Raw genomic sequence first — 13828 nt, 5'->3', positions numbered from 1 at the left:
CTAATGTATGACACCGCTGACAATCAAGATTTTTGTGGGTGGCAGTGATTGTTCTTCTAAAGCCCATCAGGAGAACAGTGCACAATTTTTAGATCCATTTGCCAAGGCTCTGTTTTGCTTTAGTCTATTGGTGTAAAAAATAAAATGAAAAGACATAACTTGTACCCAGATGTCACCTACACGGTGCCTATCATCCCGTAGAATGACTCATCCTCTGAAAATAGTAGTGTTCATTGTCTTGATAGTGAACAATGCTCTTTCATTTACAAAGATGAGGCCCAAAATACCAGGCTTCCTAAAATTAGCACCACTTGTTAGCCCACCTCCTTCCTCGGGTCAGTCTTTCTTATTTTATTTTTTAAATTTTTATTTAATTTTTATTTTTGGCTGCGTTGGGTCTTCGTTGCTGTGTGCGGGCTTTCTCTAGTTGTGGCGAGCAGGGGCTACTCTTCGTTGCAGTGTGCGGGCTTCTCATTGCGGTGGCTTCTCTTGTTGTGGAGCACAGGCTCTAGGCGCACAGGCTTCAGTAGTTGTGGCACGCGAGCTCAGTAGTTGTGGCTCGCAAGCTCTAGAGTACAGGCTCAGTAGTTGTGGCGCACAGGCTTAGTTGCTCCGCAGCATGTGGGATCTTCCCGGACCAGGGCTCGAACCCGTGTCCCCTGCATTGGCAGGCGGATGCTTAACCACTGCACCACCAGGGAAGCCCCGAAGCTTTTAATTTAGATGAAGTCTAATGTATCCCATTTTTTGTTTGTTTTGCGGATCACCCTTTTGATGTTGTTTCTAAGAACTCATCGCCTCACCGAAGGTCAAAGATATTTTCTCATGTTTTCTTCAAAAGTTTTATAGTCTCATGTTTTGTATTTAGGTCCGTGAGCCACTATGAGTGAATTTTTGTACATGATGTGAAGCATGGGTCAAAGTTCATAGTTTTGCATATGAATATCCAATTGTACCAGCACAATTTGTTAGAAAGACTCTTCTTCCTCCTTTGCATCTTTGTCAGAAATCAGTTGCTTACATCTGTCTAGGTCCATTTTCCTTATTCTGTCCCACTGATCTGTTTTTCTGCCCTTTTACTACCATATTTTCGTGTGTGTGTGTGTGTGTGTGGTACGCGGGCCTTTCACTGTTGTGGCCTCTCCCGTTGCAGCGGACGCGCAGGCTCAGCGGCCACGGCTCACGGGCCCAGCTGCTCCGCGGCATGTGGGATCTTCCTGGATCAGGGCACGAACCGGTGTCCCCTGCATCGGCAGGCGGACCCTCAACCACTGCGCCACCAGGGAAGCCCACTACCATATTCTTTTGATAACTTAGTTTTATAGTAAGTCTTAAAGCTGGGTAGTGAGTACTACAAATTTATTCTTTCTAAAAATTGTTTTAGGTTTTCTACTTCCTTTGCAGTTTCATGTGAATTTTAGAATCAGTTTGTATCTACAACAAATCCTGTTGAAATTTTGATTGGGATTGCATTTAATCATGACTAATTTTCTGAGTATTGACATCTTTATTAGGTTGAGTCTTCCAATCCACAGACACAGTATTTCTCCCTTTATTTAGATCTTTCTTTTATTATTTTGTGGTTTTCAACAGACACATTCTTTGTATATATTTATAAATTGATACCTAAGTATTTTTTAAAGCAGTTGTTAATAGTATTTTATTTTTAGTCTCAGTATTAATGTATTCATTACTAGTGTATAGAAATAAAATTTATTTTTGTATGTTTACCTTATGTCCTGCAACCTTGCTGAACTCATTTATTAGCTCTAGGAATTTTTTTTTTTTAGTAGATTCCTTGGCATTTTCTACATAGACAAGCATGTCATCTGGAAATAGGGACATTTTTATTTGTTCCTTTCGTATCTATATGTTTTTTATTTCCTTTTCTTGCCTTATTGCACTGATTCAAACTTCCAGCACTATGCTGAATGAATGTTGAGTACGGACATACTTGTCTTGATCCCAGGCTTAGGGGGGAAAGCATCTAATCTTTCACCATTAAGCATAATGTTAATGACAGAGTTGTTTTTTTTTTTTTTTTCGCAGATTTATTTATCAATTTGAGGAAATTCTCTTCTATCTCTTCTGTGTGTTCTGAGAGTTTTCACCAAGAATGGGTGTTGAATTTTGTCAAATGCTCTTTCTACATCGATTAATACGATCATGTGGTTTTTCTTCTTTGATCTATTAATATGGTAAATTACATTGATTGATTAAAAAACCCCTGGAATAGTATCCCTGGACTAAACCTAGGTTGGTCATGGTGAAAAATTCTTTTTATAGGTTGTTGAATTATATTTGGTAATATTTTGTTAAGGATTTTTGCATCTATATCATGAGGAATATTGGTCTATAGTTAGCTTTCTTTATTACTGTTCTTTGTCTGGTTTTGGTATCAAAGGAATGCTAGCTTCATAAAATGAACTGGGAAGTGTTTCCTCCTCTTCTGTATTCTGGAAGAGATTATGTAGAATTGGGGCTAATTCTTCTTTAAACATTTGGTAAAATTCTCTTGTGAAGTCTTTTGGGTCTGAATATTTTTTTGAGACTTTTAATAGTACAGGTTCAATTTCTTAACAGTTACAGGGCTATTTCAATTATTTGTTTCATATTGAGTGTATTGTAATTTATGGTTTTTAAGTACAGTAGTCCATTTCATGTAAATTGTCAAATGTACATACGTGTATTAGTTGTTCAAAGACGTTCTTTTGAAATCTACAGGATTTTGTAGTGATACTTCCTCTTTCCTATTCTTGGTAATTTGTCTTCTCTTTTTCCTTCTTTTCAGTTGTGCTAGAGGTTTTTTCAATTGTATTTATCTTCTCAAAGAACCAGCTCTTTGTCTCATTACTTTTCTCCATTATTATTTTTGTTTTAAATTTATTATGCCCTTTGTACTTGCTTTCCTTCTGCTTGCTTTGGGCTTATTCTTGGTCTTCTTTTTATAGGTTGCCACAGTAGGAGCTAAGATTCTCATTTGCACGTGTTTCTCTTTTCTAATATATGATTTTAGTGCTATAAAATTTCCTCCCAGCACTGCTTTGGCTATATCCACCATTTTGATATATTACATTTTCATTTTCAGTTCATTTTTTTTCCCCCTTGAGACTTCCTCTGTTCTATGGATTATTTAGAAGCATTTGGTACTTTCCTGGTTGTCCAGTGGTAAAGAATCTGCCTGACAATGCAGGGGATGTGGGTTCAGTCCCTGGTCAGGGAACTGAGATCTCACATGCCGTGCAGCAACGAAGCCTATGTGCACCACGACTACTGAGCTTGCGTGCCTCAACTAGAGGAGAGAAAACCTGTGTGCCACAACTAGAGAGAAGCCCGAGAGCCTCAATGAAAGATCCCACGTGCCTCAACGAAGATCCTGCATGCTGCAACTAAGACCCGGCGCAGCCAAAAATAAATTAAATGAATAAATAAATAATAAATAGAAGCATGCTGTTTGGTGTCCGAGTGTTTGGATATTTTCTTCTTATCTTTCTGTTAGTGATAAGAGAATACACTGTATATGATTTCAGTTCTTTCAAATTAGTTATTTTAGGGAATTCCCTGGCGGTCCAGTGGCTAGGACTCTGCGTTTCCACTGCAGGGGGCACGGGTTTGATCTCTGGTTGGGGAACTGAGATCCTGCAAGCCACGCAATGCGGCAAAAAACCACCACCAACAACAACATCAAATTATTTATTTTATGGACCCAGATGTTGCCCATCTTGGTATATGTACTGGAAAAGAATGTGTATACTGCTGATGTTGATTGGAGTGTTCTATAAATGTCAAGTAAATTCTGTTGGTTAATTGAATTGTTGTGTTCTTACTTCTTCTTGCTGATTTGTTTTTTATCTAGCTGGTCTGTCAGTTGTTGAGAGAGGGGATGTTGAAGTCTTTATGTGGATTTGTCTGTTTTTCCTTTCAGTTCTGTCAGTTTTTGCTTCACATATTTTTGCAGCTTTGTTTAGTGCATACACGTTTAAGATTGCTACATCTTCTTGGTGGATTGATCCTTTTATCATTATATTATGCTCCTCTATGTTTCTGGTCGTTTTCTTTATTCTGAATCTACTTTCTCTAACATTAATATAGCCACTTTTGCTTTCTTTTGATAAGTGTTTGCATGATATCTTTTCCTACCCTTTTACCTTCAGCCTGCCTATGTCGTATTTGAAGTGAGATTCTCATAGATTGCATGTTTTCAATTCACTCTGTCAATCTATCTTTTAATTGGCATATTTAGGCCATTTACATTTAATATAATTATGACTATGTTAAGGCTTAAGTCTGCCATTTAATTTTTTGTTTTATGTTTGTTCTTTCTGTTTTTTATTGTTTTGTGTTCTTTTTAAAAATCAATTAATTAAATTTATTTATTTATTTTTGGCTGTGTTGGGTCTTTGTTGCTGCGTGCGGGCTTTCTCTAGTTGTGGTGAGCGGGGGCTACTCTTCATTGTGGTGCACAGGTTTCTCATTGCGGTGGCTTCTCGTTGCGGAGCATGGGCTCTAGGCACGTGGGCTTCAGTAGTTGTAGCACGCGAGCTTCAGTAGTTCTGGCTGGCGGGCTCTAGAGTGCAGGCTCAGTAGTTGTGGCACACAGGCTTAGTTGCTCCACGGCATGTGGAATCTTCCCAGACCAGGGATCGAACCCGTGTCCCCTGCATTGGCAGGCGGATTCTTAACCACTGCGCTACCCAGGGAAGTCCCTTGTGTTCTTTTTCTTTCCTTTCTGTGGGTTAGTTTATATTTTGATTTATCTGTTGTGTTTTTGAGTGTATCTCTTTGTGCTTTGCTCCAAGAAGATTTGCATTCTCCTCTGATGTGAGACAGGGGTTGCTAACAGGTTGGGACACTCCAGCTGGCATCCAAGTTCTTTCCCTGAATGTGTTAACCCCTGGTTCCAGCCCCTCACTTTCTGGGTGGGGTGGGGGGGCTCACAGTGGTGACCGGATCTCAGTGGTGGCATTTGCATTTGTCTGCAGGACTCAGTGCTGTCTCCGTGTTCGCTGTTGATCTCTGCTCAGATTTTCAAGCTACTTTTGCTTGTTTGGGGGAGACCAAGGGGGATGGGTGGGGGAACCTACTTAATTCTGTTACTTGGAAAAAAATAATCTGGAGACAGAAGAAGTGTGTTTGTTGTGCTTCATCCAGTTTCCATGCTGTAGCAGCAGACTCCTCAGACCATCTTGTTTACCATGTTTTTGCTGGAATGCTGGTTCCTTGAGGTTCCAATAAATTCCAGTACTGTCTATGTTCTCTCTTGTTAGAAATAGCTGCTGTTGATGCAAACTTGTGTATATAGGATGGATAAAGAACAAGGTCCTACTGTATAGCACAGGGAACTGTGTTCAATATCCTGGGATAAACCATAATGGAAAAGAAGATGAAGAAGCATATATTGAGTATATATGTAGAACTGAGTCACTTTGCTGTACAGCAGGAATTAACAACATTGTAAATCAACTATACTTCAATAAAATTTTTTAAAAATAGCTGCTATAGGGCTTCCCTGGTGGCGCAGTGGTTGAGAGTCCGCCTGACGATGCAGGGGACGCGGGTTCGTGCCCTGGTCCAGGAACGTCCCACGTGCCGCAGAGCGGCTGGGCCCGTGAGCCATGGCTGCTGAGCCTGCGCGTCCGGAGCCTGTGCTCCGCAATGGGAGAGGCCACAACAGTGAGAGGTGCGCGTGCTGCAAAAAAAAAAAAAAAAAAAAAAACATAGCTGCTATTAATGTCTCTGTTTTTCTAATCTCTCTATAAGTGGGGAAAAAATGGAGAGTAATTATGAGACTATATTCCTAGTTTTTGTTTGTTTGTTTGTTTGGGGTTTTTTTGACCGATATGTCTCTCCATTTTCTCTTTAGGGCAGAGAAGACTGAAGTTCTGAGCGAAGACCTTCTTCAGGTAAGGTTGTCGCTGGCCTGTAGCTCATAGGTGCCAAAGACACATATTCCCTTTCACAGCCGAGCCCTTCCCGATGCTGTTCAAGCTGCTCCGCTGCTGCTCATCTGGTCTATTTAGAGACACAGCTTTTATCCTTTATGGTAGCCCCTTGCCCTGTGGACACCGGTCCGGGTGAGGTTTCTCAGGAGACATTTGAAGGCGTTTGATTGCATGGTTAGCAGAGAGTCCCTGCGTCTGTGATTCCCCTCCTTTTCTCCTGCATTGGATGCTGTCTCTGCAGAAACCTGAGTCAGTCTTGTCCCTTGATTGTCCAGACCCCGTGACCCCACTTCTGACCTCCCCTCACCCAGAAGCCCCACCCACTGCTCTGTCCACAGGTGGAGAAGCGGCTGGAGCTGGTGAAGCAAGTCTCCCACAGCACACACAAGAAGCTCACGGCATGTCTGCAGGGCCAGCAAGGGGCGGAGGCCGACAAGCGCTCGGTAAGTGCCCTCCCAGCCCTGGGGGATGTGAAACTCGCCTGCTGACGGACCAGGCGGTGTCTGAGAATTGTCTTGTGGTGTGGCAGTGCCTCGCACCTCGCCGTGCCCTTTAACCTGCCTGAAGCATCCCCTACCCTCACCAGGCAAGATCTGGTCCCCATCCTTGTCTTCCCCAGACAGGGGCAACGCCTGAGGAGAGCAGGGACGTGCTGAGATCCCACCGTTAGGGAGGCCGTCACCTTTCTCTTACCCCAGCTGTTTGTTCATAGCTTCCATTTGCCTCCGTAGTATCTTAAGATCACATGCAAGATAATTACAGGGCTTCGCTGGTGGCGCAGTGGTTGAGAGTCCACCTGCTGATGCAGGGGACACGGGTTCGTGCCCCGGTCCGGGAAGATCCCACATGCCGCGGAGCGGCTGAGCCCGTGAGCCATGGCCGCTGAGCCTGCGCGTAAGATAATTACACTGTGGTTTTGGAGGTTACAGGTCTATAAAGGCCTATCTATAAAGGCTCTTATGAAAATTGTTTTTGCTGTAATGAAGCAATAAAGAGAACCTGCTACGTGGAAGTGCTCCAGGGTCTTTCTCTAGAAGGGCATTAGTACTAAAGGCCCTGCATCGTGTGACTTCACCGAATGAGTCCTTGGGGTGAACAGTTGTGAAGATTCTCTTCCCTTTGACCCCTCCACCCCCCGCAAGTCCACCAGAGATGAAAAGCTATTCTTAGCTGTGCGCTTGGCTTTGTTACAGGGGAGATGCAATCTGGGGGGTTTCTTTCCTCCTTGAGTTTATGATCGACGTGTTTGGTGTCTGTTTGATTTTCTCTGGCCTGGAGTTCTTGTTCACTTCTCTTCCCGGTGGTCGCCCCGAGCCCCCCAGGTTCTACTGGTCTCGCTTGTCTAAGTGATCATGGCATGTGCCCTGATCCTTCCACCATCTCACGCTGCAGGACCAGAACGGCTCCGCTTGCTCTATCCGTCATTCCATTTTCTCTTCCCAGCCCTGGTTTCTTCTTTCTTAATATTCCCAGCAGGAATCACTCACGTGTGGTAGAAATTAAATGTTTACAGCTTTGGAAAGTGTCTGTGGAAATAATTCTGTGTCTATCAGGACTTTCAGCAAGGGGAGGCTGACAGTCAAAGGCAGAGTTTGCAATACTGCTTTCGACATGAAACCCTTTCATCAAGCAAACACGTACATGGGACTCCAGAAGCTGGTCCGTGTGTGGGGCCTGTAGCCAGGCCTGCCTGTGACCCACTTCCGTCCTTTTGTTCCAGAAAGCACTGTTTTTAAAACAAGCGGTCAAGGGACTTCGCTGGCGGTCCAGTGGTTAAGACTCCACGCTTCCACTGCAGGGCGTACAGCTTCGGTCCCTGGTCGGGGAACCAAGATCCTGCGTGTCTCTCGGCCAAAGATAAAGTAAAATAAAATAACTGGCCAACAGGAATGTATATTTTGGTATCAAGAGTAGCATCTGACTGTCGGCACCAGAGTCTTGAAACTGACCTTTGGTGTTGGTAGGTTGATGACTGCTAGCTTTATTTCTCGAGGATAAGGACAAGTTCCCCAGATTTATAAGCTTTTAGTTGGATTGAGGGTCTTGCGAATTATATAGGAGGCTTTTGGCTCTCCAGGTTTTCTAAAATCTCATGAATCGGTAGCAGACTTGGGATATGGCAAGTCCGACAGGTCAGAGGACGATTGGCCCTGAGAAGGCAGCTGGTTACTCACGCTTCCCCAGAGGAGGGGGCACGTGGGCCGCGTGGGGAGCACCGGGATGTCAGGAGGCGCAGGCCACACTGGTGCAGTGATTACCGTATGAACTGGACAGCTCTTCAGTGGACCTGGAAGAAGTCTGCAGCAGAAATAAGCTCAGGCATGTACACACCAGTGATTTCACTGCACAGATGACAGGTGCTTGATTTTGTCCATGATTTCTTTTTTTTTTTCAGATTTTTTTGATGTGGACCATTTTTAAAGTCTTTATTGAATACGTTACACTATTGCTTCTGTTTTACGTTTTGGTGTTTTGGGCCGTGAGGCACTTGGGATCCTAGCTCCCCGACCAGGGATCAAACCCCCTACGTTGGAAGGCGAAGTCTTAACCACTGGACTGCCAGGGAAGTCCCTGCCCATGATTTCTTGAGCCGAGCAGTCTTTCCTATTCTCGTCTGACTGAATGAATGATCAAACTGAAAAGAAATTCAAAGTGACCTTTAAGGACAAGCTAAAGGTGACAGCACTGCCACTGATAAAAGTGCTTTTAGGTTAGGGTGCGCGATGTGTGGATTTTCCAGAGACGGGAAGGCGTTCGGCATTTTTGAGCAACGTGAAGGTGGCCCGAGTGACTAGAGGTTAGGGAATGACAAGGAGAGGGTGTGAGATGGGATGGCAGGGCACCCGGTCTCACCATGGTCAGCATCGGGCTTTCCCCCCGAGATCCGTGGGAGGCCAGCGTGTTATTCAGAAGTAACGTGATGAGATTTGTTGGTGATTGTGTGATGAATGGATAAATGGGGGGGGGGCTATCGTGGAAGTCAGGATCCATTTAGACAGGTAGGGGCGCAGTCAAGGTGGGACGCGATGGGCTCAGTGAAGATGGAGAGAGGTCGGAGATGTGATGGATGTTGGACGTAGGGTACCAGGACTTGGCAATTGAATGGATGTGGAGGTACGAGGAAGGGAGAGGGGTTTCCAGGTCCCTGGCTTGAGGACTTGTTGAATCCATGGGAGTTCATGAGATCACCCAGGGAGAAAATACAGGTGAGAAGACAAGGGGCCTTGAATCAAGACCCCCCAGGAACTGCAGCATTGGAAGCTCTCACAGGAGGAGGACCTGGCAGGGAAGGGTTGGGACTGTTAAGCCACCCACTTGCTCAGCTCTACGTCCCAGGCATCATCCTTTATCCTTACTTTTCACTCTTTCCCCGCGTGCGTTTCAGTAGGTCCTGCTGGCTCTTCCTCCAGAGAAGCTCCATTTGCTTTAATGTTCGTCAGCCCGGTCCACGCACCAGTCATCTGTTGCCTGAACACAGCAGTGTTCCCTTCGGGGTCTCTGCCCTCCACTCCGACCCCCCCGCCCAGCCCCTTCATCATCTGGTCTCTACAACTGCCTGAGTGAGGGTTTAAAATGAAATCAGATGCTTCAGTCCCACCAAGGGATTCCCACTGTAGCACAAAATCCCAGCCTCTTAGCTTGGCCCTTGGTCCCTAAAGGCACGTCTTCCACCTGCATCTCTGAGCTCAGCTCTCGCCACCGCCCACCGTCCTCCTCTGCCCCCATCATCATCCTCCAGCTGCACTGACCTGTGATTGAACTTGCCTTGTTCGTATCCATGCGGAGCCTTCATGTGGGATCTACCCTCCACGTGGAATATTCTTACCCAGCATTTCAGGCCAGCAACTTCCTTTTATTTTATTTTAATTTTATTTAAGTATAGTTGATTTACGATGTATTGATTTCTGCCGTACAGCAGAGTGATTCAGTTATACACGTATATACATTCTTCTTCATATTCTTTTCCATTATGGTTTATCACAGGATATTGGATATAGTTCCCTGTGCTCTACAGTAGGACCTTGTTGTTCATCCATCCTGTATATAATAGTTTGCATCTGCTAACCCCAACCTCCCAATCCATCCCTCCCACTTGGCAACCACAAGTCTGTTCCCTGTGTGAATCTGTTTCTGTTTCGTAGATAAGTTCATTTGTGTCCTATTTTAGATTCCACATGTAAGTGATATCATATGGTATTTGTCTTTCTCTGTCTGACTTACTTCACTTAGTATGACAATATCTAGGTCCATCCGTGTTGCTGGAAATGGCATGATTTCCTTCTTTTTATGGCTGCATAGTATTCCAGTGTGTGTGTGTGTGTGTGTGTGTGTGTGTGTGTGTACCAGACCTTCTTTATCCATGCATCTGCGGATGGACATTTAGGTTGTTTCCATGTCTTCGCTGTTGTGAATAGTCACACCGGCAACTTCTTACTGTTTGATTCTCAGCTCAGATGTCACCGTCTTGTTGCAGCTCCTCTTACCACCTGATGTGTGTGCTCTCTCCCTCCCCAGTCACATCCCCCTATTTCATATTCTTCATAGCACGTGTTATCCTCTAAAATTAGCCTGCTCATTCATTTGTTCCTGTGTCTGTTCCCATCACCAATATGTGAGCTACGCGGGAGCAGGGATCTTGTCTTCCCATCATGGCTGCATTCTCAATGCCTAGAACGGGGCCTGCCACATGTAGGCAGCGCTAAAAATAGACGTGTCACGACTGGATGGCCCACGCCTATTTTAGGCACAGAACCTGCCCAGCGCATCGCGCCAGTTTGACTCATTCCTATTCTTTATGGAAGCAATTTAGCGTGATGGCTCTGAGTTTAAGTGCTGGGATCTGACCCTCCAAGGTGGAAGCCCAGCTCTGCTGCTTCCTAATTTTGCCTGACAGTGGGCAAGTCAATTACCTCTATATGCTTTGGTTTCTTGCCTTGGAAAATAGTAATAACAATGAATTCCTACCCAGTAGGGTTTGAGAGTTAAGTGACGTAATAAACGTAAATGCCTAGCACGGTGCTTGACATCAATACATAGTAAAGGAATAGAAACCGCTGCTGTAATTAGGGCCCCGCCGTGAGTCCAAAATCACCCCTGGGAACTGCTGAGCCCCGAGGAGCAAATCTGCCTGGATTCGCGGACAGTGGACAGCAGTTTTCAGAGATGGAGGGGCGTGTGTGCGTGTGTGTATGTTTAGGAAACAGAGTGGATATTAGAATAAGACTTTTTGTCTCTGAGTCATCCTACAAACTCTGCTGCTGATGCCTAAGATAATTTTAGAGAGAACACTCATCTCAGACAAGTCAGATCGACTACTTCCAAACGCTGGAACGTTCTGTCTCCCCTTCCCTCAACTCTTAAGGATCTCTCGGCACACTAGAATCAGGGAAATGTGTATTTTAATAGCTTCTCTTTGACCCGGAAAACCACTGGTCAGGGTGAAGCTCGCTAAGTAAGGTCTCTCTACCTGGGCGCTAATGGTCCCCGGAATAGTGGGTGATGCTCTCAGCCTAGACCCTCGTCTGCAAGAGAAACACATTTTGGCAGGTTTTCTGGACAGGTGGGCAATTGAACCCTTCAGAGATTCAATATCCTTCTACGTGAAGTGGGGGTGAGCAGAGTGTGGAGGAGAGAGCAAATGATACCTCAGTCACGGGTAGGCATTAGGTCAAATAAATCAGCACAGTACCCCGCGTCTACCGAGCCCTCAGCTTTTCCTTTGTCTCAGACAATTTCTTTAGAAATAGAAATAATTTGTAGTCTGTAGTGCGTTGCAGTCCATTAACTTCCGCTATTCGCCCGCCTTTGATTATAGATTTTCACTATCCCCTTTTTGACGTGCAAGTATGTCACCTTAATCCATTTCTTCCTTCCTTTTTTTCTTTTGGTAGCTTCCTTCTAATTGCTTGATTCTTTTCTTTTTTTTCCTTTTCCTTTTCTTAATTTCTTGACTCTTAAAAGCATCGACACAAGCAAAGACTCACCGCTAATTGAGGTTTCACCCCATTAACACCTGTGCCCTTGGAATCCAAGCGCTCACATCACCCTCAGTGTCTCCCCTGCAGTGAGTGCTTTCTTAGGAGCTCACCTGGGCCACAAGCACAGGCCCTAGCTTGTGGCCTATATCCCCTTACACCATCACTACAGGACTTGTTTAAATCCGTGTTGTCATCTTCATTCAATGATCTGTGTAACCATTTCAAAAAAAAGGCTGAGGCAGCTCTCTATGTCTTGATAGGAAATTACATGAATAATACCTCTACGTGAAAAGGAAAGCAAAGTGTAGAGGGGGTTATATCACGTGTTAACAGTTGTGAGGGAAAATGTGTCCACTAAAAATGGACAAATGGGGCTTCCATGGTGGTCCGGTGGTTAAAACTCCTAGCTCCCAATGCAGGGGGCCCAGGTTGCATCCCTGGTCAGGGAACGAGATCCCACATGCCGCAACTGAAGATCCCATGTGCTGCAACTAAGACCCGGCACAGCCAAATAAATAAATAAATATTTTTAAAAAATGGACACACACTCACACATACAATTGGATCTTCTTAGCATATTTATGGAAGGATACCTAGAAAACTGATCACTGGCATGGTTTCTGGAGAGGGGAACCCAGTGGCTGAGGGTTAAGGATGGGAGAAGACTTTCTGCTGTAAACCCTCCAGCACCTTTTGAGTTTTATACCATTTGCTCTTCAAAAATGAATTCATTTGAGATAGAGAAAGAGAGAAAGCTTATTCTCCATGTGAAAATCTTAGCAATTAACGTGCAGTTGAAACAGAAATAGCTTTCTCGTCCTGTGGTCCTTCGTCACTTAAAGTGGCTTTCTCGTCCTGTGGTCCTTCGTCACTTAAAGTGGCTCTCTTTGCCACCTAAAAGCATCTCATAATCATCGGTGAGGATGTTGAGTGACTGGAAATGACTAGAAGACAAAGTTGGCCCCCTGCTTGGGAGAAGCAGGAAAAACCATTTCCAACTGGTTTTTCCTGTGTGAATCTGGAAACCAGACACCTGGCTGTCCCCTCACCACCTCCCTCCAAGACCGATGGCTTTGTGGTCCTCAGGGCTGTTCTTGTGCTTGACCTACAGTCTGCTAGGCATCCCGGGCGTGGTCTTCTGCTCCACTCACTGCCAGGACTAATCGGACTGATCTTTTTCATCTGGAAAAACTCCACTCACTGGTAGATATATTTCTCCAAAGGATGCCAACTTCCAGGCCACTAGAAATTGCCTGTCATCTGCTGTAGGCAATATCCTCCCTTGCCTTGCTTCCTTGTCAAATTCTGAAGAAGGACTCAGAAGGGGCTTCAGTCCTGCCTGAAAGGCAAGTGGGTCATGGGTCTCTGGATCCTCAGCATAAAGAAAATGGTCTTGTGTGGCTGGACTCTCTGACGTTCGGGATTGGGGGAAGCGTCTTCAGTGGTTGTGATTCAGATATTTTAGGAACTTGCAGATTGAACACCTTTCTTTAAACCCAAACCTCAGCACTCTCGATGTTTTGGGCTGGATAATTCTTTGTTTCAGGGGGCTTTCTGATGCACTGTAGGACGCGTAGCAGCGTCCCTGGCCTCTACCCACTAGATACCAGGGATGTCCCCCACATGGTGACGATCACATACATCTCCAGACTTTGCCAAACATCCCAGGGGGACAAGAATTACCCCTGGTCAAGAACTCTAATACCTTAATCCATCCTTTTTCTCGGAGCGTGACAAATGTTATACCTGCACAACTCCTTTTCTTTTTTAACCATTTTAGACATTTTTCTAAAATGTGCTTTCAGTAACTTTTTTTTGAAAGGTGAGGGTGGGAGCAGATGCTCTCCGAAGATACTGTTCCTCTGCCTTTAATTAAGTCTCTGGAAACCTGGACCTAATAGCTCTGTA

The 13828-nt window shown here is 44.8% G+C and overlaps 1 protein-coding gene across 4 annotated transcripts in view; it reads left to right on the top strand.

The window, feature by feature from the left end:
- Window positions 1–13828, top strand: part of ARHGAP44 (Rho GTPase activating protein 44) — a 143240-nt gene that overhangs the window by 65669 nt on the left and 63743 nt on the right. For all 4 annotated transcript variants that reach the window (XM_067715606.1, XM_067715605.1, XM_067715608.1 and 1 more), the window contains exons 2-3: window positions 5864–5903; window positions 6281–6385. In XM_067715606.1, the coding sequence (XP_067571707.1) occupies window positions 5864–5903; window positions 6281–6385 (145 nt within the window). The remainder of the gene's footprint in view (window positions 1–5863; window positions 5904–6280; window positions 6386–13828) is intronic.

This window comes from Pseudorca crassidens, chromosome 19 (assembly GCF_039906515.1).
Source record: "Pseudorca crassidens isolate mPseCra1 chromosome 19, mPseCra1.hap1, whole genome shotgun sequence".
In the NCBI taxonomy this organism is placed as follows: Eukaryota; Metazoa; Chordata; class Mammalia; order Artiodactyla; family Delphinidae; genus Pseudorca; species Pseudorca crassidens.
Note: the sequence above shows the minus strand (reverse complement) of the source record. Positions and strands in the feature narration are given on the sequence as shown.